This window comes from Myotis lucifugus, unplaced genomic scaffold, assembly GCF_000147115.1.
Source record: "Myotis lucifugus unplaced genomic scaffold, Myoluc2.0 scaffold_15, whole genome shotgun sequence".
NCBI lineage: Eukaryota > Metazoa > Chordata > Mammalia > Chiroptera > Vespertilionidae > Myotis > Myotis lucifugus.
In genome coordinates, this window is record NW_005871063.1 from 4,539,973 (window position 1) to 4,565,233 (window position 25,261).

The following is a 25,261-nucleotide window of genomic DNA, read 5'->3' on the forward strand; positions in this document are numbered from 1 at the left end:
TTCCTGATATTTCCAGGAGAAAAAAATTAAAATGTCAATGGCTTACAAGCCTTAAATTCAAATATGTCCTGCAATTACAATAGCATAAAAAGAGAGATATATTGCCTGACTGGCGTGGCTCAGTGATTGAACATCGACCTCTGGACCAGGAGGTCACGGTTCGATTTCTGGTCAGAGCACATGCCCAGGTTGCAGGCTCGATCCCCAGTGTTAGAGGCAGCCAATCAATGATTCTCTCTCATCATTGATGTTTCTATCTCTCCCTGCCTCTCCCTTCCTCTCTGGAATCAATAAAACAAATTTTTTTTTAAAGAGAGACATGTTAACAATAGAGACAAAATGAAAACATATGCCTTATAACTTAAAAACTGCTTTAAAGGGTTTGATTAAAAACCACTTTCAAGTCTTCTAACAAGATTTAATCTAAAATGACACTCATCATTGAGACAAACTTGGCTCAGGAGATTTTTCAACTTAGTCAAAATTCAGTATCTAAAAATTTTCTCAAGCATTCTCAAAGAACGTCAATAGCATTAATTAATTAAGTATAATAGTCTCAAAATAGTATGCACTACAAGCAATTTTAAGGATCAGTCATATGTTTTTGGAAGCTGTGAGCCAGGAAAGATTAGCTGTCCCAAGGTCACATAATAAAATGGCAAAAGAAGACTTCCAGGTAGCAAAGCTACACAGCCCAATCTAAAAGCGGAGCTTGACTTTCTGGGCTTCATGTCCCGGGTGATGTGAATGCATAGCTCTCTGTTCCACGACACTCAGTGAATCCCTACCGTCTGCCCGACGGGAGCGGACACTGGAGAAACCACCTGATGAAGGATCAGCCTCAACTAGAGCTCAGAGCCCTCAACACGTGACTTTGGCAAATGCTTACAGAATATGGCCTAACCAGGAATCCTGTAGACAGCATGTGTAACTGAATGAGCACATGCCCTGGAGGCAGAAACATCTGATTTGAATTCCAGCTTTCCCACTCATAACTGGTGAACACAGGTAAATACTTAAACCCTGTGAGTCCACTTTCCTTGTCTGTAAACTAAGTCATACTTTCCTGGAGATGAATACAATAACAGGTAATACATGCAAAGAGCCTCGTATGGTAGGAACTGAAATACTACAATGGTGAGGATGATGATACTGGTGGCAACCACCAAAGGTCTTGCTCAGATTTATCACCACATTTTTGGATGTTCAGTGTGAAGTGGGGAAAAACGAAGAGCTGGGTATGGTGAGTGCTCTATGTTCAAATCAGTCAGAAGCTCTGAGGCAACGCCAACCTGCTGCTTCACATACGAATTATCTACTAGATTCCTGAGTGTGTGCAAACTCCTTTAATAAGAAGCATCCACTCAAAAGACTTACTGTGAGTTTTATGGCCTTCTCTGGGGCGACTCCCAATAACTGTGGCAACAGACCTAAAAAACAACAAAACGTAGAAGCATATGAAATAAATTAGCATTAACTAAACAAATTAACAGCTCTCAAGAAGGGATCACCACTGAAAAACTGGGGCAATCTTTGGGGCAATTTTCTGCTATTACCTTTAATGAGAATACTCAAAATGGAATGTTTGAGGACTAAGGTCTCACAGCCACATCAGGCCCAAGCCAATCCCCTCTCACTTGCTGCATCATTCACACATTAGGCAAATCAGCAGGGTTAGTGATATAGGAAATCCCATGCCATGGCAAGTTTGCTCCTTTCCCTCCTGCCTCTTAATAAGTGAACTTTGGTGAACAGATTACATTTTTTTCTAACACTTTCTCCATACCCCAACCCCTAAATGCCGACAGTTCAACCATTCATTCATTCATTCATTTGGCAATGATGACTCAGTGACAAGCACAAGGCAAACAAGGTTCTTGCTCTGACAGGTCTCAGATAGAAGGAGGCAGAGTAACCACTGGGGAAAACTGCATTCCAGGAAGGGGAACCAATGGGGCAAAGAGAGCACAGCAGGTAGGACAGCACAGGAGATGCAGGGAGCGGCCGGGTGCTACAGCTACAAAGCATGGGGCAGACACAGGGAAAGGCTCAGAGGGGCCAGGGGCTACAGCCACATCGAAGGCCATGACCCTGAGCTTGAGAAAGTCTAAGTCAGATGAGAATGGGAGAGTTTTGATCAGGAGCAGAGAGATGTGCTAATTCATATTTTTAAAAGACCACTCCACATGCTCTGTAGAAAATAAACAGGACTGATGTTGTGTGCGTGTGCATGTGTGTGTGAGACTGTGAGAGAGAGAGAGAGAGAAAGAGAGAGAGAGAGAGAGAAAGAGAGAGAGAGAGAGAAACTGGGTTTGACTGCTCTTGTTCAGTTTTTACCAGAATACCAAGGTAGGATGAGGAAGGTCATGGGGAGTAACGGATGTGGGGTGACCAGCAAAGAGCTGTTTCATACATGTTGGGATGAGAGGGAATTAAGTAAGACTCAGAGCCCAAAGGGGAGGGGTGGCCTGGGACAGGAAAGGGCCACTTCTAGGAAAGGCAGTTGCAACAACAGTGGATGTAATATCTCAACTAAAAAATATAATCATTTGAACATAAAATCAAAGTCAGATGCCTTTTCTTGAAAACACACAGGAAGCTCACAAGGAGGATCAGAATATATAGTTCCCCGGGTCACACTGCTGTCCCTGGGAGGGGCCTCATGGTCCTATCCTCTGTAAGCACAATCTTCATTTCATACAAGAAAAGCCATTTGCTGCCTCTTCAGAGAGACCAGCTCTGTCCACACCGTCATCCTGAAGCAGCAGCCTGGGGCCAAAAGTCACTAGATCCAGGGCTGTACCAGCCTGCAGATGTATAAGGTGCCAAACATAATATGAGCTTGTTGTAAGAACAGACAGATGTGAGAGGCCAGGCCAGTTTCCCACATCACAGCAATGGGCTCCATTGGGTGAGGCCCTGCCTTTTATTCAGGCCCCCAGCATCCATTCACCGTGGTGCCCAGCTTGCCCTAAAACCCACACGGCGATGAAGAGGAGTGCCAGCTGTTTTCATCATTTTTCTCACTCTGTCGAAACTATTTCTCTGTGCTTGTGGCTCCACAAAAAGGGGAAAACTAGACAGACCAAGAGAGCTGCATGTATTTTTAAAAAAGGAAGTTCATTTCATTGTGGGACAAAATGATGATGAGCATGCTGATACGAGTGAAAATTTTCTTAAGAAACACCTAACATTGTTTATGATGTGCTGGGTACCATTTTAAGCATTTTACGAACTCATTTAATTCTTGTAACTGCCCCACAGACAGGAAACTGGGGCATACTGAGATTAAGTAATTTGGCCTGAATTATCCAGCTGACAAATAGACTGGGATTCAACACTAAGCCCTCATTCTCAAGAATCGGTGCTTGTAGACCACACTCGCCTCTGGCCTGTGCCTCTCACACCCCGACTCATCTTTCAATCACACAACCTGCCTGCATCCTGCAAACACTGGGGTTTGTGATGTCTTCTCTAGGCAGCCCTATTTTGAGCTTGTTTCTTCCTTAGGGCCACAGCTGACTGAACTTGGGGAAGACTCTTAAAAGACGTGTGGCCAATGATTTCGGCGACCTGGGCCCTATGCCCTGGTTCCAAAAGTGATGCCAGCTAGTCGTTGAAGTCGTGTCTGTGCCAATGCCACGAGGAAGGAGAAATCCCAAGTACCAAAAGGAAGTGGGCTGGTTGAGTGGAGACACCAGGGAGAGAACACACAAACTGTGAAAGATTGCCCTAGCTGGTTTGGCTCAGTGGATGGAGCGTTGGCCTGTGGACTGAAGGGTTCTGGGTTCGATTCCGGCCAAGGGCACATACCCGGGTTGCAGGCTCAATCCCCAGTAGGGGGCGTGCAGGAGGCAACTGATCAATGATTCTCTCCCATCATTGATGTTTCTCTCTCTCTTTCCCGCTCTCTTCTTCTCTGAAACCAATAAAGAAATGTACTAAGAAAAAATTTAAAAAACCCCAACAACTGTGAAAGTTACACAGGTGGGGGAGCCAGTCCCCCTGGGCCAGGTTCCCAGGAACCCCTGCCCTGGGATCCTCATAAGATCTCCGCCTTCTTTCTCTCCAGTGTGAACTCTTTACCTAAAGTCCCCCTGTCTCTGGCCAGCTTGAGTAAGGCTATGCTCTTTATAATCTAAATCAGGGGTCCTCAAACTTTTTAAACAGGGGGCCAGTTCACTGTCCCTCAGACCGTTGGAGGGCCGGACTATAGTTTTAAAAAAAACTATGAACAAATTCCTATGCACACTGCACATATCTTATTTTGAAGTAAAAAAACAAAATGGGAACAAATACAATATTTGTATTTGCATGTGGCCCGCGGGCCGTAGTTTGAGGACCCCTGATCTAAATGAACCAAAGCAGCTCAGAAAATGGGACTATGAAACCACCTGGGCAAAGCCAGGGCTCTTATTCAAAGTGAGCATTCTCTTCTAAACTTCGTTCACTTACAGCATTTTTCTTATACCACATAATACGAGACGATATGCTATCTGTAATATGATTAGAAAGCCTTATTATTGCTTCGTGAAAGAACATTAGTTTCTACCAGAAAAATGGGGGGGATAAGTTGGTTAAACTACATCTTAACATTTACAACTGCCGTGTTGCTCTCCACATTCAAGTCAAGTGCCCGGATGTTTAGTTAAATATTTACTTGCTAGATGTATTTTCCTCATCATTAAATTGTAGACCAACACCATGGATGGGCTGAAAGCACTGTGATTTAAATGATGATCTCTTATCCCTGTAACTACCCTGTGACAGTCTTTTTAAATGACTATTAACAACCAGCCCACAGAGCCAAATGACTACACTTGGTTAGATACAATCACTTCAGGCAGCCTTTTAAGCGATTGAGACTTGTCTTTCTCGCTATAAATTTAGTAATGCACTGTGAACAGCAAAAACAAAACAAAACACACACACACACACACACACACACACACAATAAAACAAAAAGGAAAACCGTGTATGTATTTGTTTAACAAACATTTACCAAATGCCTTCCGCGTGCTTGGCAGTGTGCGATGAACACAGTGGGAACCCTGCGATCCCCTGGAAAAATTCTCAGTTTGGAGACAAGGGAAACCTAGGTGTCCCTGAGTGCCAGAAAGCGGACAGAGTGATAAGTCCACAGCCCAGGGCGATGGGACCACAGCAGAGAATCACTTGTCCTGCCTGCAGCAAGGAGAAACGCATCAGAAAGGAGATACTTGACCTGGATCTGTAAAGATAAGCAGAGACTCACTGTGGAAAAGAGACATGACTAGAACGGAGGGCAGGGTGGTCCAGGCAGAGGGAAGAGTATGTGCAAAAACCTCAAGGTCATGGCATATTCAGGGCTGGGGCAAGATGCCTGGAGGCTATGGCTAGGTCAGAGACCTGGCAATAAATGACAGTAGCAGAGATAATGACAACAGGCAGGATTGGGGGGCACTTATCACACACCAGGCACTACTCTCTGTGCTTATGTGAATCAGCCCATTCAATCCACTCAACAGGAAGTCAATACCAATAAATCACTGCATGTTATTTTTGCCCCCATCGACAGATGAAGAAACTGAGGCAGACCTCAAGGAGCCTGTCTAAGGTCACTCAGCTGTCAGATGGGGATTGGGGTTCAACCCAGGTGGTCCGGCTGCAGGGGGGCTCCTACCTGGTCCACTGCACTGCTTCTCTCCTAGGCCCCGTGAAGGAGCTTGAACCAAATTCTTTTTAAAGTAGAGAGTGAATTTCAGTAAAAAGTCCTAGAGGCAGGTGAAGGGCTGGGAGAGTAATTAGGAGGTAAAGTAATATCATTGAAGGACCCCAGTTTCACCATATTAATTGAATAACGTCCACTCGGTAAGAATAAAACCAAAGTACAAATCCAGTCCTAAGACCTGGGCCAGATGTTGGTACTTGGGGGGGGGGGTGTTACTGGATAAGTACCATTCTTGTAGGGAGCCCCCTGCCTCGGTAGGGAAACAAAGGTGGCTGCGGACGACAATCTGAGTGGCACTACGGATGTGGCCTTGACACCATTCACGCTGGTCAATGCCCTTTGGGAGGGGCAGTAATCTGTGGAACAATGAAAAGTCACAGAGGTGGGGGTTTCAATAACCCTCCTGGTTCCTTGACTGCAGAGGGAGGAGGGGAATGTGGCTCCGTAATACCTAAAACAGCTGGTCTCGTTCAGGCGCTTCAGCGCGATCACACTGAAGCCGAAAGCACATCTAGATTTGACATCTGGGTGACTCCGCAGAAAAATTAGGCTTCTAATATAAGACGTTTCTGTTGGATTCTGGAAATTCATTTTAACCATTAGAAACAGAGAATGGATGTGTGTGTTGTTTCTAACTTGTCAAAACAGCCGTCTGTTTTCCAACGGCCTCAAATGAAATTTATTAGTGTGGTTAGTTTCCTAATCTTCTCATTTTAGTTCAGCTCCATCAGCACACATGGCCATGCTTCCTGGGCAAACTTTACCAGAAGGCTGCTAATGCGAGAAAAGATTTACAGGGTACAATATTAATACAGCGTTTGGTCTTCAAATTTCATGGGGCTGAGATATAAATCACACTATCCCCTCTGATTCCAGTCCTCGGTGCAACTCAATGAGAACTGAGCTGGAGGTGTGAGAACGAAGCCCACATCAGGAACCCCCAACTTCCCTTCATACAGCACCCTCAAAAGTAGCAGTGTCCTGGGTCAGAGGGCTACTATGCTATCACTTAAAACCTTTGTAGAAAAAGGTTTAGAGTCTCAGAGTTGGGAGATACTATGAAAGAAACTCATTAACAAAGCTGGCCTAATTAAAACCATTTCTTTTCAATGGCTTGTACCAAAACGAATGGCTTGGACCAAGGGCTCTAGGCTGCAAGCCTCGGCCTGCACCTCCTTCGTGCTGAGTGACCTTGGGGATGTTCTTGGAACTCTAGGGTACTCAATGGTAAACCGAGGATGCTATTTATGACTCCCTGGTTTATTATGATAATCACACGAGTAAATGTATATAAAGAGCCAGACACTGCTCACAACCTAAATCATGTATTTAAAAATGGGATGTTTCTCTCTGCCTATCTGATCAAGGTTTATCCCTGACTCTCTTCTTGCTTACAAGAGGCGATGTGCCCCGAATAATGGTCACAGTCCAGGATCAGGTAAGGAGGACAGAGGGCCCTTGGCTTCAGACTTCCGACTTGACTGTGCTGTGAGAGTGATACACGTTCAGCAGAAACCACTGGGCCCAGCTGCGATGGTTGGGAGGTAGGTGCATTAAATGCATTTTTGACTTACGATATTTTCAATTTACGATGGGCTTATCAGGATGTAACCCCACCGTAAGTGGAGGGGCCTCTGTATGATGCTGTTGCCATGGCATCAGGCCCATCCTAAGAGGAGCTGTCCCCGGGCAGCGAGGGCACATCTGGTCTCATAGCATCTAGTGGCCCTGCTTACTTTGGGCAAAGATAAGGAAGTAGCACACATCTGGCACACCTTCAACTATGTTCTTAAGCTACAATAAAACGTTTTTGTTAAGAATTTAAGCATTTCTCAACTTCTGAGGCTAAGCAACGTTTTACAACGTCATTTCTACTGAATGGCAGAAGAGCACCGAGTCTGCAGCCAGGCTGCTGGGGTTGGATTCTGACACTGTTCTTTATTAGCTATGCAACTGTGGGCAAGTTACCCAATCTCTCTGTGCCTTAGTTCCCCCACCTGCACAATGGGATAAACGCAGAACCGTCTTCATGGGGTAAAGATAAAATGAAGCCCTCAGAACAGTGCTAAGTACATAGTAAGTATCACAGAGTGGGGTTTTTTATTGTTGGTTATTTTTATGCTCATCACCATCATCACCACTATCCCTTCCTTCATGGATACTAGACTCTAAGCAGCTTGTCCCACATCACTATCTGGTGATCAGGCAGTGGCACTCACAGTGAATTCAGGTCCAACGCTGTGCTCACACCAGGGTTCTATCCCCCTAACGCTCAGCTCTTCCCTGTTCACTCTAGTGGACTCAGTGCTCCAACTCCCTTCTCTGCTCCACGAAGGCATTTCTTCCAGCCGAGATGGCTCTCCGGGCCTGACTCCCAGGGGGCCGGCACCCTGCACAGCTAGGCCCTTTCACATAAGGATGGTGGCTGTGTGGGTCTCCACATCATGTCTCCTTCACTCTCTCCAGGTTCTCAACATTAGGCTCTTTAAGACGCTGAAGACACTGAATGGCAGAGCCAAGCTGCAGGTGATGACCTGCTGACCAGGTGAGAGTCAGGGAACCCACTGGGTACGAGGTTCAGGGAAAGCAGCCGGTCAGGGCCAGGGTGATGGCTGCGCACGGACCGCTGGAACCAGTGTATTAAGCGTCCCAAAGGGGCATGCTGAACAAGACAAGCAGGAGCACAGGTATGGAGCAGCCATGGCAAGGAAGAAACCCCCTAACTAAGGCAGCGTTTCTGTCTCAGGTCAGACTAAAGTAAGTTCAGGAGTGGCCAGCCCAGCCCCGAGGAAGGTAGCTCAAAGCAGCAAAAACGGGAAAGAAGGCATTCCAGGCAGAGACAAGCAGACTTCGGCAGGGAAATTAAAGCGTGAGATACCCCAATTCCTGTAGCTAAAGCCACATCCAGCACTTTTTGTGTTATCCAGTTTCACCCCGGAGGCAACCCCTCCGATGTTACATTCTTACCCTCCTGACCGCACCCCTGTGGCCACTCCACTTGCCCCGTCCTCCCAGAGAGCCCTCCTGGCTGTCAACAATAGATTAACCTTCCTTCGGGAGCTATCAGCACGCTGCCCGCCCTGCCTCACAGCTTTTATTCCTGCTCCGATTTCCGTGGCCTTCTCTCTTCACTTGCTCAAGCATTCCTTCCTCCCTCCGCCCCCTCCCACTTGTCTGTCTGCTTCTGACTCATATTGCCCCTGGGCATGAGGCACTGCCACCCTCGCAAGGACACTACCCCCTTTCACAGAGCTCGCTGCAATCCAGGGTCCCACCCCAAGGTGACCACAGTGGGGCTGGGAAAAGGGAGGGGAGGCACGATGCAGATATTAAGATTTAAATGCTCCTTTATCTGGGTTAAATGTTTTACTCAACGTGGGCAAGAACCATCTGTTATCTTACCTCTGGCTCAGGATGGCTTTGGGAGTGTCAGAGCATGATTATGGTCTAAGAAAAACAGTTTTTTTGACTCCTCTTCTGTTTGGGGCCTTCTAGAAGTGAAGATCATTGAAAAGGATTGGACCCTCTCCTTCAGTTTTTCACTCTGGTCTATGGCTACTTTCAAAGTCCTGGTTAGGTTTTCTTCTATCTAAACTATTTCCTTGGTGCTGAGGTTTAATCTAGTTCCCTTCTTTTGGTCTCAGCAACTGACAGTAGCTAGTTAGTTATAAATGGGCATTCTTGAGACCTGGAACTAATTCGGTCATTAATCTTCCCAAGGCTATGTCTGGTTCCATCTTTTTGTCACCTTTCCCAGTTTTCTAAGCTCACCTAGCCTTCTCAAGCCTAAGACAATGCTCTGTCCCACCCTAGTTTGAGTTAGTGTTACCTTATTCTCCTACTTAAAAGCCCTGTACTCAGTTCAGTTGGCTCACTGTAGGTACTAGTAGATTTCTGGAGATTTGATGACCCAGCTCATGGACTGCCTAAGTCTTTTGTTCATTTCTGTTTGGTCTCCTATGACCAAATATCTGCCTTTTGATCTTGTCACAGTTTGATACCCTCAAAGAAAATGTGCAGAAATTGACCAAGAAGATGAAACTCAAGCCAATCATTCTGCACTCATTAGAAGCTTTGGTGGGCATGCGTGGGCATCCACGAGTCAGTACAGTTCACAGATTCACGATGGTTGGTTCCTAAGTTATGCAAAACATTCACGATGTATGGGTTCCTAAGTTATCCAAAACAGAGTTGTAGTTCCTATCTTTTTCTCTTGGTGCTGGAGTTTTTTAAATTATTTCTATCCACAAGAATTATGCAAGACGAGATCTCACTGTGGCTCATACAATTTGGATATTCCGTTCAACAGAACCATTAACCACAAGAAGAGACTTGGCAGAAAATAGCTGTCTGACAAAATTTCCTTCTAGAATGCACACATATCAATAACTTCCCGAGATATCACCACAATATCCTCTAGATGTCACCTTGAGAACATTCCAGGATGGAAGATGACTGCATTTGCACCACACAGACAACCTGAAATAGACACATTGAAAACCTTGCAAGCCTGGATCAATGGGCTTATTAATAATAATATACATACACACACACACACACACACACACACATATATTGCCAATTATCTCAAAGATAATGTAGTGCTCCAAATTAAGTTTAATTCATAAAATGATCTAATTTTTCTTTCTGACAGATTTTCTTTATGGCTTCTCCAAAAGAAACAAAAATCAAAACCTTCCTTTAAAAAGTATTTCTCATGGATCCTGATTTCTCTTGAATCCATCTTACTCCCCAAGATCCTCCCCAAAACATTTTCCAATTTCTCAGGCTACTCATCCCATTACCTAAAGCAAGGGTCCTCAAACTTTTTAAACAGGGGGCCAGTTCACTGTCCCTCAGACCGTTGGAGGGCCGGACTATAGTTTAAAAAAAAACTATGAACAAATTCCTATGCACACTGCACATATCTTATTTTGAAGTAAAAAAACAAAACGGGAACAAATACAATATTTGTATTTGCATGTGGCCCGTGGGCCATAGTTTGAGGACCCCTGAAAAGCATCGAAGGGAGGAGAGTGTGGCAAAGCTTCAAGGCAGAAATTAGTTATTCCTGGAACGTGAAGAACATTTCATTATGGATGACTACCCAATCAATTGTTTTTCTTTAATATGCCAAGTCTAAAGCAGGCCAATAACTGACTCACTTGATCATGCGATTCATTCAAACCAAATGAGCTGTCAGGTAATTCATTAAGGATTTTAAACACCTGAGTGTGTTTAATCACTCGGAAGACTGGGAGGAAACAGAGAAAGACGTTCACAAGTGACTTCAGAGAGCTCTGGATTAGCTCAGGTGTTGCTTCCCTTCATACAGAGAGACTTAGCCTGGGGGCCTGGTTTTCAAAAATTATAGGAAAAACTAGGAAAAACAATCCCTTTGAGTAGTCTGTGTTGTAGAGAAGGTTTGCAGAGTCAGTCTCATAGGACTTCTCAGGGGATCTTTTTCTAATACCAAAACTTAGCCCCACCCAAATAAGAGACTTCCAGAGACCAAGAAGTACAGAGATGTGAAGAATAAGACCTAGCCAACCACAATACTAAAATCGCATGGCGCACTGAGGCACAGGACCCCGTGTCCACTGAGGACAACTGCTAACAGTCGCATGCTGTGTTATCTGTCTCCTTTGGATGAAGGGGCAGTGATTCAAACGTGCTTCCTGATTAGGATGGGGTAGCTTCCAGGACTGTGCAGACAGATGCTGGCCACCACCAGAGAAGGAAAGAGAACAACTTGTGGAGTGCTGGAAAAGTTCTTTAAAAATAACCCACATTTTCGTAGTTTCACGAGGACTTACTCCTAAATACAAACAGAGCTTCCCTTTATAAATCTGTATTCTTTTTAAAAGAAAAAAGAGGGAGAGAGCTCCTTATTAACCTTATAATAAGAATACACGCAAGCAGTCACCTTCTTCCAGAGCTGACTGCCAACTTTCCCCCAAAATATAAATAAAGATAATGGTAAAATAGGGAAGGGACCTTACTTATGCAACATTCCCAAATTGTACTATTCAGAAAATATTAGCAATTATATATGTCTTGATGCAGAAAATTACATGTTAAGTAAAATTCCAGAACAGGAAAAAATATGCTCAATATTTCGAAACATGTTTATTAATTAGAGATGTACTCTGACACCTTCTCAAATACTGCTAGGTGAAGCGTTAACAGCAGCAATTTTAAATTCTCAAAATTGAAACTTAACCATTTTCCCCGGGAATAATAGCATTTTAAAACAATAAAATTACACTTAATGAGAGATTTATAGTCAAAGAATCACATGTAGGGTGTTTTATAGCCTGACTTTATACACAAAGGTTAGAATACTGATTCTCAGAAATATTTCAGGTCTTTTTTGTTTTTATTATACTTTTTTTGCTGGCAATGATGGTTTCCCATTTTCATCAAATCTTCCTCTTGCCCGGCAATAAGCATTTCCACATATGCAGTTATATACAATTATTAATTAAGGATCTTGTGCAAGGCACTAAAGGGAATTGGTCCCCAAACAATCAATAGCAACAAGTAATTTATGAAGCAAGATTGTAAATCATTGTTTTAAACCTGAATTGTCAATCATCTCTTTGCTTTCAAGATCCCAGTAACAGAATAGAGCTAAACAAAGTTTTATAGTAAATCTTTTGTTTTAAAATCATCTATTGGAGAAAAAAAAAAAGAAATCAGGGAGAAATGAACATAAGTGACTTCCAGAACTAATCTTATATTCACACTCTGCTTATCATCTTCTGACAGAGAACCCCTTAGGGTCCTGGCACCCCAAACAGGTTAGATAAATGGCTATTTCTAAAGCAGGGACAGGGGTTCAGAATGAGCCTCCATCTCTATCTAATAGACTGCTCGCTCCCCCTTCCCTGTCTCTCAGACGTAATAGCTCCAACAGCAAGGGGTTTGGGGGATGGCCCCCACGCGGCTCAGCACTCAGGTATGCTTTAGGCTGCTCGGTCCAGGGGGTCAAGAGGACAGGTGAAAGAAAGAAATGCAGATGCAACCAAGAATCAAGACCTGCCAGGCGTAGTCAAAGAGCTGGAAACAGATTAAACATTAAAAACAAAGCAGGTCAACACAAGGACATGAAGGACACCGGAGGACGCCAGTATTTCTCAGCATTCTGAAGACCCCCTTGACATTCCCCCAAGACCAAGGAAAGCTCACAGAAGTAGTTTGTGAAGCGACGCCAAGGCTGGAACATCTGCCCAACCTGAGGCGCAAGGCCCCCTACAGAAAAGAACCCAGGTGACCAGGGAAGGTGGCTGCCTTTGCCTGAATCGCTGCGAAGCAGAAACTCTGACATTAACCTTGCACTACTTGGGAGACATTTCATTTGCCAGGTTTGTTGTCACCAGGAGGGAAAAGTATTTCAAATGGAAGGCAGTGACCCTGCAAGGGTCATCATCAATCACCTGGGGTCAAAGACCTTCCCGATTGTCAGAAGAGGCAGGGGTGAAGGGAAGAGGGCAAATAAAAGATCAAAGGGCCTTTGAAGGGGGTTATCCACGACACAACAGAACCTGTAAAATGGAACTCCTCTGGAGTCTGAAGCCTCCTAGTTGCTAAGGTGAGAGATTTCATGAGCGGTCTTTTTATATTCCTTTTCTTTTTTTTTTTTAAGTGTGGGTGCTTAAGAGGAAGACTGGAGTCAGCAGATGGCAGAAGAGGCACAGAGGCACAGGCTTACCTGGCTGCCAGTTTCAAGGCCTGCATCTTGTGGGGATAGGGAGAGGAGGGAAGACCCCACTGGCTTTGCAGTTGCCAAATGGCAAAGTGGCTCAGCCTGAACTGCCTTGTGAAACCGTACTCTAGCTGATACAAATACTCCTGCTACTTTTCTCTGTAGACGGCCATCACAACGGGAGAGAGGTTGGAAAGTAGTCAGTGCTAATGGAAAAGCAGTCAGGGACTGTGGGATTCTTTCTGTGAGCGATGGCATACTTTTTACTGCTGTTCTCACTGCTTAATGAACCTGAGATGACTAAAGGAGCAGCTGGGTCCAGAAGGACTACCTGGCTAGTGTGTGAGTCAACTCCTCTGGGTACAGAGGTAGAGGCAGGGAAGGAGCAACTTGAACTCAGAGAGAGGCAGGAAAGGAGAGCTCCACTGAGCCTTGGTTCCCGCCTGATGGACTTGCCTGTGTCTATTCAAGGAGACTCATTAATCCCAGGAGGCTCTGTCCTGTCTCCAGGATGCCTTTCCCTCTGAGCTGGTGAGTGGAGTTATTTCAAGGACACAAACTACAAGCCTTTTAAGAACTCACTGAAGATGTTTATAAACATAATTATGTTAAGAAACAAAACATACTACAAGCAATATAGCTAGCTTTCAGATTATGGGCTGTTTTCATTAGCCATGCCCCAGATGCCTCCGGCCCACTCCCATTAGCATGGATAATTGAGAATGTGCTGCATTTCCATTTCAGCACAGCCTCTCTAATACATTTCAGGCACTCAGATGGAAAACCAAACCTCTGCCTATTACTTCACCTTGCATGAATTTAGCACATGGCACTAACCTCTATACAGTCCAAAGAAGCCTTCGTAGCGTAGCACTTTCTTAAAACAGTCGAAGCTGTTTTTATACATAAGTTCTCCCACAAAAGAGCCAGTTGATCGCTGGTTCTGCATTCGAGTTTTGACAAGATCGATGGGATACACGGCAGTGGCTCCCACAGCTGAAATCAAATAATACCAACATTTCAGAAGGAATGAAGGACTGTCTGAGAAAAAGGGGAGGCAAAGTCAAAGAGAAGACTGACCAAAGGAAAAACGTAATTTAGCATGAACAGATTTTAAAACTGTACTAACAATTACCCTTAACAATTATGGATTTTCATTTGAGTGAATGAAAGGCTAAGAGGTGTCAGCTTTCAAGAAGCACATCCCTACAGTCTAACTGCACTGTTAAATACCTGTCTTTAGAAAGCCTATCTGCAGATAAATAAGAGAAAAAAGCCACATCTAAGTCCCTAATCAGGTGCAGATAGGGGGACAATTCCCTTTGCTCTTGTCCCATTTCACAGGTCCAGACTGGTAAGTGGCTTAGGGACAGACTAGAGGGCGTTTGTTTTTAATATTTCAAGATGGAAAGCCAGAGAAAAAATAAGAGGAATAATAAACATGAAAAATGTGAACTCATTATGACTTACCTCCAGCAATAGAACCCAGACCGAATCTGTAGGCTGACTCTGCGACTTGTAGGAGAACTGGGCGAGATGAATCGACTGGGGCCTTCTGCTTTGCATGCATGGGAAATGGAGAGTGGAAAAGAAGGAGACAAAAAAAGACAGAGTAAAAGTGAGCACATATTATTTTTTTAAATTACCCACTAGTTTCTAAATTCATGATACAACTGAAATGTCAAAGAGGAAGTGGGTTAGGTTCAGTAAGTGGTGTTTTTCTTTCTTTTTTACTTTTAAATCCTCACCTGAGGATATGTTTTTTATTAATTTTTAGAGAGAAGAAGGGAGAGAGACATTAATCAGTTGCCTCCTATACATGTATACAGAGTTGTCAAAGGAGGGTGGCATACAGTTAGTGCTTACTAAATACTTGTTGAATGAATAAAAACATTCAATAAAATCTGTTTTTTCAAAAGCCACGATAATTAAAATTGGTGAGCCACAAAAATAATTACCAACCCCAGCCATCAACCCAATGAATTTTAGTCGCTATCAAAGTAACACAATTCTAATACAATGAGGTAATTTGCAATATCTTTCAAAGTCATTTCACTGAAAACAACTTTACATAGAAATATGCATCTGTATAAACATAAAACATTCCTTCTGCAAATTGTATGGGGTATTTCCAACTCTATCCCTGTACAGACGGACATCAATAGTAACTTCATTTTGACAGATGAAACTATAAGAAAGGTACTGTTTTAGTCACATGGATACAAATATGCCATGAGAATGAACAAATAGAACAGAACAAAACCAGACTCAGAAACAAAAAACAAACAGAAGGGAGAAGGTGGAGAGACACAGGTAAAAATGGTGAAGGTGAATATTGTCAATAATAATCGGTAGCTTTGCACGGTGACAGGGGGTTACCAGCCTGAGGGTGGTGAGCACATTGTAAGATATATACATGTCAAATCACTATGTTGTACACCTGAAACTAACATAATACTGTATGCCAACTGTACTTTAATTTAAAAAAAACCACGAAAAATGTGCAATGCTTAGCAAAGTTCTGGTATCAAAATAACAAGTGAACATACTCTGTAAATAACAGGGTGGGAAGAATCTACCACTATCACTAACTCTTCATTTAAAAGATTAAATAAATGAAACCCCAGACTTATATTTAACTTTTCTGACGCTAGAAGTGCAGCATGGTCATGAATGAGACAAGCAAGATTCCTCTTTCTGCACGCCTTTGTCGAGAATGAATGTTAGCACGGAGCCTACCAGGTGGACGACCTCTGTCAATGTGGTCAGGCCCACTGGGGCTCAGAGTAAAGAATATTCCAGGCAAGGCCCCTGTGAATTGCTCCAAATCTCTCAGCAGCAGCCAGTCACCTCCCACTGTAAACCTCATCAACCCCCTCAAACCCGCTCATGGCCAGTATTAATAAGCAACCATCGCAACCTCTCCAAAGCTGCAGAGGGCTTGAAGGAAAACGTGTGGGAAAGCGCTGCCAAACGGAGCACAGGAGGGAATCTAAAAATTACATAAAAAATAAAAGTCCCGCCCGGCCGGTGTGGCTCGGTGGTTGGGTGTCGACCTATGAACCAGGAGGTCACGATTCAATTCCTGGTCTGGGCACATGCCCGGGTTGTGGGCTCCATCCCCAGTAGGGCGAGTGCAAGAGGCAGCCAGTCAATGACTCTCTCTCATCATTGATGTATCCATCTCACCCTCTGCCTTCCTCTCTGAAATCAATAGAAATATATATATTTAAAATACATAAATAGATAAATAGATAAATAAATAAATAAATGTCTTTACTTCTTCTTAATCCCCAAGTTTCTACAACAACTAATAGCAGAGAGACACTGGTCAGCAGTGTTTAAAAATCAGAGGGAGAAGAGGGCAAGGTTGCTTCTGCCTCTGCACAGATTATACAGTTCTCTGTCCTGCACTCGGGGAAATCGGCTTCCTCTTTTAACCACGGCCAGCTGGTTTCCCAGAGGTGCCCCGTTAGGATTTACTGAGCACACACCCACCGCTCTGAGTTACACGATGCACACAGGACTCACCACTGCATTGGGGTGGGAAGGAGCTGAAAGGAGGGGGTCCTGGCGCGAGGCCTGCCAGTCCTAAAAATGTAGCCCGCATCAACCCATTGTGGTCAAACTGGCGTCTCTGCACAGACCCAGAGCTCCCAGCCAAAAACTGTTAAGTCTCACAGGATTCGGAGATGGCTTTGCCTTAAAGGATCTCTTTTTCTAAAACGCCGCTCGCCTGTGAGTAGATTTATTTTACAAACATCATGGAAGGGCAACCACCCCATGAAGGCTTTGATTCTCTAATTCTGATCTACAGAGAGGCGAGCAAGAGTTAAATGAGGGGGTCCCCAGGTCTTAAGTTTCTGACTCCCACCACTGCAAGAGATTGGTTTCTGTTAACCATAAAATAAAATGAAGCATTCCTCAAATTGTTTCCACATAACTTATGAATCCTTTCATAGAAAAAAGGGGTCTAAAAGCCTTCAAACTATGACTCCAGACTAAACAAAATTATCTCCTTCTGATACTCGGAAGAACGGAAGGCATGGCCGTCGGCAACGCGCTGACCAAGAACCTCTCTGCAGAGCAAAGGCGGCTCTCACTTAGCGACAGGCTGCTTTGCTGGGACGGCGACCCCAGAACAGGACTCCTGCCTCATATCTCACAACCGAGACTTAGGGAAGAGGACAGGATCTCTGCCTGTTTTTGGAGGGTTAGGTTTCCCATGCAGTTAGGAAATCACCCCACCTTTGGGGAAAAAAGCAAGCAAAGATGCCAACTCTCTGCTAATCAGAACATCCCCATGTCATTTTTCTTTTCAGCCTCTAGAAATTGTCTGGATTTGGGGTGCAACATGGAAAAATGGTAGGTCAAACAGCATCAGAAACGCAACTGCAGGGGAGAAGGGGTGTTGGGGTCCTCTACCAAAGAAATACCAGGAAGCACGTTTGCTTTTTTTGCCCACCTGCCTCTGGGCCTCAGCCAAGTTGAAGGGCAGAGTTCCCTCTTCCAGGGGAGCGATTCGCTCAATGTCTGCTAAGGTCATACGTCTGGAAGGAGGGAAATAAACAAGAACAAGCAACGACAAAATACAAGTTGATTAAAATGATGTACATTGCAGAACTTGAAAACATTCCCTTTTTCGTTTCCCATATTTCAGAGTCATCTTTAATTTGGCTTATTTTTCTCCCAGTGTGCTGCCCTCCTCCTACCCCCACCCAACCTCGTTTTATTAAGCCAATTAAAAAAAAAAAAAAGGCCAACTTACCCCCGTGGCTCATATAAATCTGCTAACTGAAACAAGATGTCAACTTCCATGGGTGTAACCTGACCAAATTTCTGAGCTGCCAGAACAAACTCCTCTGTATGGAAAAAGAGTTAAAAGGGGAAAGATTCAAGGAGTAGCCACTACATGCAGCACTCACTCAAGGCACTGGAATGAGGGAGCATCACAAAACTTTATTATCATTAGTCGCAGAATTCAAGTCAATCCAAACAGGGTAAGCACTGCTACAGTGCTCCCATTCGTTTGGGAAGCGTGTGCCCAGGAGTGTCTCTAACATTGACTTTAAAGTCTGGTGTGATCGGATGACTGAATAAATGACAAGGATGTTTTCCAAATTGCAGGTCAGGGAAAACTAGGAAGCAACTATGAAACGTCATATGCATAGGTCCCAAGAGGTTATATCAATGAGCCTGTGGAATTCCTAAGCAAATTCTGTTTAAAAAATCAAAAATCCCAAGAAAATGCTGGTATCTTGTTGTAAGACTGTAGATCAATTTGCACTGCTACCAGTGTAAGTTTATGGAATTCCTCCTCATGTACTTCTGAAGACCATGTTAGAGGCTGCCAGTTTAGCTCAGGTTCTAGCAAAATTTGAAAACATTTAAGAAATTTTACACACGTCCCTCACTCAAAGACTGTCTTTGGCTTATTTAAAACTTGCTGAGGCCCGGCCAGTGTGGCTCAGTGGGTGAGAGTAGACCTATGAACCAGGAGGTCACTGTAGGATTCCTGGTCAGGGCACATGCCTGGGTTGTGGGCTTGATCTCCAGTAGGGGGCGTGCAGGAGGCAGCTCATAAGGATTCTCTCTCATATCTTTCTATCTCTCTCTCCCTATTTCCTTCCTCTTGGAAATCAATAAAAATATGTTTAAAAAAACAAAAACAACTTGCCAAAGATTATTTTGTTTGCTTCTGTCTAATCAAAGGACAGAGAACACACATATTCCATAGGGCTAATATGAAATAAAATGAAATAAAAGATAATGAAATTTAAAAATCTACAGAACTTCTTGTTGCCTTCTTCACTCTAATAATAATGATACACCAAGAGTTCAGCTTTATTCTCACTCACCCTTAGTCACCTCCACGTCTTTCCTGCTGCCGGCCAGAGTGCTGTAGATCTTTCTAATGAGTTCCATGTTGTTAAGGAGTGAATTAAATCCATTAAAATAGGAGAAACTGACCTGATGGGACGTGGTACCTCCAGCAGCCTCAAATAAGTTGAAAATAACAGAGAGGAGAATAAAGATAAATAAAGTATTCATAGAACGAAGAAGATTCACAAGTACAAATAGCAAACGCCAGTTTTGGAAGTGATCAGGAATGCATGTATAAGAAGAAAGAGCCATAAGTATTTTTCTTTTACATTAAAAAAAAAAAAAGCTATAAATGATTTTTAGAAGTAACTGCAACTAATCATGACCAGAACTTGTACTCTCCCCACACAGTCCTAGAAAACTAAATAAATACATGTGTAGGGTTATAACAACAGGACCAGTAGTAATTTACAGAGTTCAAATTTCCATTGGAAATGTTTTATAAGTTTGTTTATTTCATCTAATGAGCAATTCTTAAAGGCTTAGACATGCAAAACTATATTACACACATGTGTGTGCTTATGCATGCAAAACTATATTATACTAATACAAACATGATATGAAAAGTGGTCAATCTAACATTAATATCATGATTTGTCATGTTACTTATAACTAGCAATAAATAATCATTTATGTACAGACTTTACAGTGGTGGGATTTCTAGCAAACAGACGTATTATGGTAAAATTATGAGATGTCATATGCTTTGATGGAGGGTTAAGACTGGTCAGAATTCTGATAGTCAAAATTTGTAAGAAACCATATTTCTTCAACTGGGGACAAGGGAAACAGACAACATGTCCCATTATGAATGGAACTTCAGTTTGGGGGTTTCAAATTCTAGCCTTCCCTAACAAGGCAAAATATTTCTATTAGGAAAGCACTTCTTTATAAGGTAACAACCACATAAATCTTCACTGAGTAATCATTTTGAATAGCTGACATGGGAGTTTAAAATGGAGTAGGAAAGGGGTGTGGGGGGGGCAAGAAAAGGAACTAGATTAACACAGTGCCAGAGTGGAAAGGGCCCTGTCAGAATGCCACATTTCCAAAAAGAGGCACCAGGAAAAGAAAAGGAAAAATGAAAAGCTAGCCTAAGTTCCTGCCTGTGGGAAACATTGTGAGAAATCCACAGGATGGTGAAAACACCCAAAAAATCTTCTCCCTGGGATGAAGAGAGCGATAGTTAGCATTGCCTAAGGGTTCCCAAATCGGAGGGACCATCAGAATTATCTAAGAAGCTTCAGAATTAGATTCTAGGGTCTCACCACCTGTAGATGGTGAATTAGATCTGGAAAGAACGTTAGCATTGGTATTTTTTATAATTATCCGTGGTGATTCTTATGCTCCATGACCAAGGCTTGGAAGCTGCCACCACAGAATGTTCCAGGACACCTCAGGGGCCAGGTGTTAGAAGAGTGGCTGGATCTCCACTAGGAGGAAACTCTACGACACAGGCCAGCAGGGCTCTGCCCATCAGGAGCCACTTTTGAATGACCGACCAAGTAGGTATAAGATTCAGAATTTGTGTTCTGCTGACCTCTCAAATATATCTATGCATACAACTAAAAAAATGTTTTTGCCTTGGAGAATAGATAAAAGCAAAGATTAGTATTCGACACACCTCAAAATATAAAACAAAATTAATATGCAATCATAGATTTGTTTTTCCTTTTTTAAAAAGCCAGTTAATACGTTTTCTTCAAGATATTCTTGTCCAAATAACAAATTAACTTACCCACTAAAACTAGCCAAACCATACTGTCTTTAACTTTAATAATGTATGCGATCACATTAAGAAAATGTTTGTTTTAAATAGAAAAACCTCTAAATAATATGTAAGAGTTGTTCTTATAATCCCTTATTTCCTGAGCTCATGCCAGGTAGAAGAAATTACTTCATTAGGGCAAGTTACACTTACAGCTACTAGACATTCTTCTACGAAAGGTGTCAAGACATGGGGGCGGATGGTGACCATGATGTCTCGGAAGTCAATGGCTGTGACTTTTCCGGTCCTGGCATTGTCCCTCTGCACAAAGGCTTGTTTTGCATGCTCCAACTGTATTTCCTACAAATGAAGAAGGTAAAATAATGTACGTTTCTCAATTACTACAAATAACTGCTCAACTTCAAGTTAGGGTGAAGAAAGAGAGATTACGTCTTGGTTTAACCAGCCCCATCAGCCTGTTAAATAGCCCCGCTCTCTCCCCCAAGCTATTGTCTTCTTCCAAAGACAGGGCCCAGGGAACATGTCCTGGAAGTGCATTCCACCTTACATCTCCACCAAGAAACCAAATGACCTCCATGCTCTGCTAGAGACTGAGGACACCAAGGTAATAAAAGTGGGATCAAGGTTGCTAGGCTCAAAGAGCCAATCAAAACCAGCTTAGGTGACACAGAAGATCAAAGAAAATACACCTGCAGGGACATCACCTCTCTCCAAAGAGAGGAAAATTCTTAGTGGAAACCTGGCATACAAGCATGTGACGCAACAACAGATTGGAAAGGGCAGTTCCCCTCTGAAATATGTGATTCCTCTACTACGGGGTTCCTCAGCCTTGACGCTGTTGGTAGTTTGGGCAAGTTAAGCAGGTGAGCCATACCAGCCAGGGCAGCATTGCTGATTTTGATTTAATCTGTCCTTGCTGAAACTTTCTTCTGAAACCCTAATCTTTTAAACGCCCCTTCTATTCACTTCGTAAATGAGAGGCATATGTCAGCCATGGTCCTCTGTCCTCAGTGAGAAAACCTGAGGACAGATGCCTCTCATTTAAGTAAAGGAGTGATGGGAAAAGGCCAAGGCCTCCCTCCCAAGGTCTCAAAGAGTTCTTAGAAGGTTTGCGTCCCAGATCCAAATCTCTCACTCCTGTCTGCTGGACAGAATTCCTACTGCTTAGAGAATATATCCCTGAGTGTATCTTATAAAAGCCATAAAATTACACATCAGTAAACCCACTATTATATGTCCCCCACCCAGCCCACAAACGTGGTCCCTCTCCTATGTGCAGAGCTTAATTACTGGCATGTTGTTTTTCTGGTCACCCAACCTAGAAATCTGTCCATTTTAATTCTTCAAGCTTCCTTTCCCCCAGAGAAAACCAGTTACCAAAACCCTTGAAAGTTCCCTCAAATGTATCTTCTCCTTTTCACTCCTGATGCCACTGTTCCCAGCCCTCCCCGGACCATGCCTGATTCCCACACAGGGTCCACCTGCCAGCTGGCGCTCTGTCTGACCTCTGCTGTCCATCCTGCACACACGCATTGACAGCTGCCTTTCAGAATCTCAGATCTGACCTCCATCCCCTCCACAGAAACCTTCGACAGCCTTTCGTCATGAAGACCCGTCTCCGGGGCATAGTGCTCAGGGTCCTCCAAGGAGCTACTCTCAGCCTTGTCTCCAGCACCCCACGCCCGGCCCGCCAGACATTCCGCACAGGCAGGCCTTTGCCTACACTCTTCCCTCAACCTAGCGTTGACAGTAGCTTTTTCCCTCTAGTCCCTGAAATCCTACCACCTCCTCCAGGCGCAGCTCAGATGCCACCTCTTAGGTCAATGTATCTAGGCCTCCGGACTGAGAACAACTGCTCACCTGGCCCCCTGCTTGAACGTCAATGGTATGACTTGCCTTTTCCCACCCTACTCCCTTGCCTTTCTCCCTACCTTTCCAGGGAAAAGAGACTATATGTCCTGTTCATCCCAATCATGGTGTAGGCAGAATGCTTTAGATATAGTAGGCACTCAGTAAACCAGAGAATAAATAGAATCATAATAAAACTATAAAACCAATTGAATAAGTAAATCCCGTTTCATGAAACAAAATGGGGTTCTCTGAACAACTGCCTCCAATTTAAGCGGGGAAAAAACCCCGTTAAACGCCCTGTGAAGAATGGCCACAGTATGTATTCAATTGAAAGTAAATGAACACACAATCCAGACCCACTGCTAAAGCTATCCTAAGCCAAGATTACTCTCAACAGTAGTAGAAGGTGTGTTTAGTTATGTACCGTTTCCCCTCGTTTATAACTCAGAGTCTTAGGGATCCTCAGTCCATTATACCAAAAACAGCATCACTTGCCCTGGCCACCCCACCTCCTCAGAAAGCACACTAAGACCCTCCTGTCCAGACTGTCAGGTGGGAAAGGAACACCGCAGTGGGGGTGGCGCCCACCCTGCAGGGCAGCGAGTACACCTGTATTGAGGATGGTGTCACTACACGTTTCTGTGTCTGAGCTTCCACGAGTAAACATTTACTGGCAGGGATCCCCGATCATGAAACAAGAAAGCACCTTTAACCCTAATGATGAACAACTTAAGAATATATTTCTGACAGCTCTTAAAGACTGGGGACATTATAAATTCCACACAAAAAACAAGAAGCCAGACCTACACAGGCCTCTACATAATGGGCCAGAGTGAAAACATTTAGGTGTTTCCATAGACTTAAAAGAAGCTTACTACAGATGTGGGTGCCTTCCGAAAAACAGCTATTTATGTTGTGACTGTTTCTTCTTCTGGGTGAAGAAATGACACTATGACCTCTAACGCTACCACCACGATACAGCATTTAGTGAGCATATATTATGTGCCGGACACTGTTCTCAAGCACTTTATAGTAATAAACTCACTCAGTGCTCATAGCAACCCTACAAGGTAGATGCCATTATTCACCTCATTGTAGCAGTTGAAAATATGGCCTCACTGACAGGAAGCAGCAAAGCTGGAATTCAAACCCAGGCAGTTCCTCCCCTCGGACAATGCTCCTAATACTGCACTCTACTTCATGGGGAGTCCGGTAATGCTGCTGGCAGGAATCCGATCATGAAGTTGACACTTAGAAATCTTAATAGCTATGAACAGATAAAATACAATTTCCTTTTAAATTATTCTCAATGCTCTAGATTTTTCTGTTGCCTGTTTTCATGAGAAAGCAATAAAATTCTTGATACTTTTTTTATTAAGGCAAAACTATGTGCTCAGAGTGCCAGCATTGTCTGCCCAACAATAGCAGACACCATGGAGGGCAGAACTCACTTCCTCACAATTCCACGAAACTGAGGAGGAGAAAGACAAAGGAGGAGGCCCTGGGAGCTAACTCATAGGTACTCTATAAATACTTAATTTGAGAATGAATGACGTTGGCAATAAATATCCAGGCTCCATACACACGGCAGTCACTTCAAGCTCTCCACTGGCGCCTTTGAAGCTATTTAAAAACAACCTAATGTGGACTTAGGGCTACCGAGACCCTAATGGTTCCTAGATCTGAACCCAGAGGGATAAAACTGGGACAGAGAATGTTTGCTATGCATGGAATAGAACATACATAAGATAATGTTCATTTCTAAAACAAAGAGGACCAGAAAGGATAAACTCCTCACCCATGTGGCAGAGGTGAGAACAATGGGAGAAGCAATGGGAGGTGAGAACAATGGGAGAAACAAGTTACATTCAAATATTTAAAGGTTAAAGGACTATCATCAGATTAAAAAAAAAGAAAAGAAACATGTTATACTGACTTTCTGTAGTTCTTAAAAATAAATCAATGGAGAGAAAATATAGGGATCAGGTTTTAGCACAAAGCACATAAGTATTTAACCTGTCTAAATATTCAGCAATAAATTGGACTGACTACTTTGCAAAGTAGCAGTTTCTCTCCCAGTCTTTGGAAGTATCTGTTCAACGAAGGAACATATGTCAAGAAATTACTTTATTTTATTTACTTTAATACAGGGGGTTATGGAAGCAATATGTTATAAGACAAAAATCTGAAATCTGAAACAGACAAGATCTGAAGTTTGAAACAGGAATGAATGGGCACAGCTCAAATATCAGTCACAACACTCCCAGCTGGGAGGGCTCAGGGCCGTGTGTTTGTGTCTTAGAGCCCCAGCAACACCTACCATACAGGGTTGTAAAAATGAGGAGTCATGCATGACAGGCACTTAATAAATGGTAGCTTT

The 25,261-nt window shown here is 43.4% G+C and overlaps 1 protein-coding gene across 4 annotated transcripts in view; it reads right to left on the reverse strand.

The window, feature by feature from the left end:
• Positions 1-25,261, reverse strand: part of SLC25A13 (solute carrier family 25 member 13) — a 133,033-nt gene that overhangs the window by 43,911 nt on the left and 63,861 nt on the right. For all 4 annotated transcript variants that reach the window (XM_006085002.3, XM_023750737.1, XM_006085001.3 and 1 more), the window contains 7 exons: positions 21,223-21,369; positions 19,277-19,415; positions 18,187-18,280; positions 17,884-17,968; positions 14,889-14,973; positions 14,256-14,414; positions 1,378-1,430 (listed from right to left, as the gene is read on the reverse strand). In XM_006085002.3, coding sequence (XP_006085064.1) covers positions 1,378-1,430; positions 14,256-14,414; positions 14,889-14,973; positions 17,884-17,968; positions 18,187-18,280; positions 19,277-19,415; positions 21,223-21,369 — 762 coding nt within the window. The remainder of the gene's footprint in view (positions 1-1,377; positions 1,431-14,255; positions 14,415-14,888; positions 14,974-17,883; positions 17,969-18,186; positions 18,281-19,276; positions 19,416-21,222; positions 21,370-25,261) is intronic.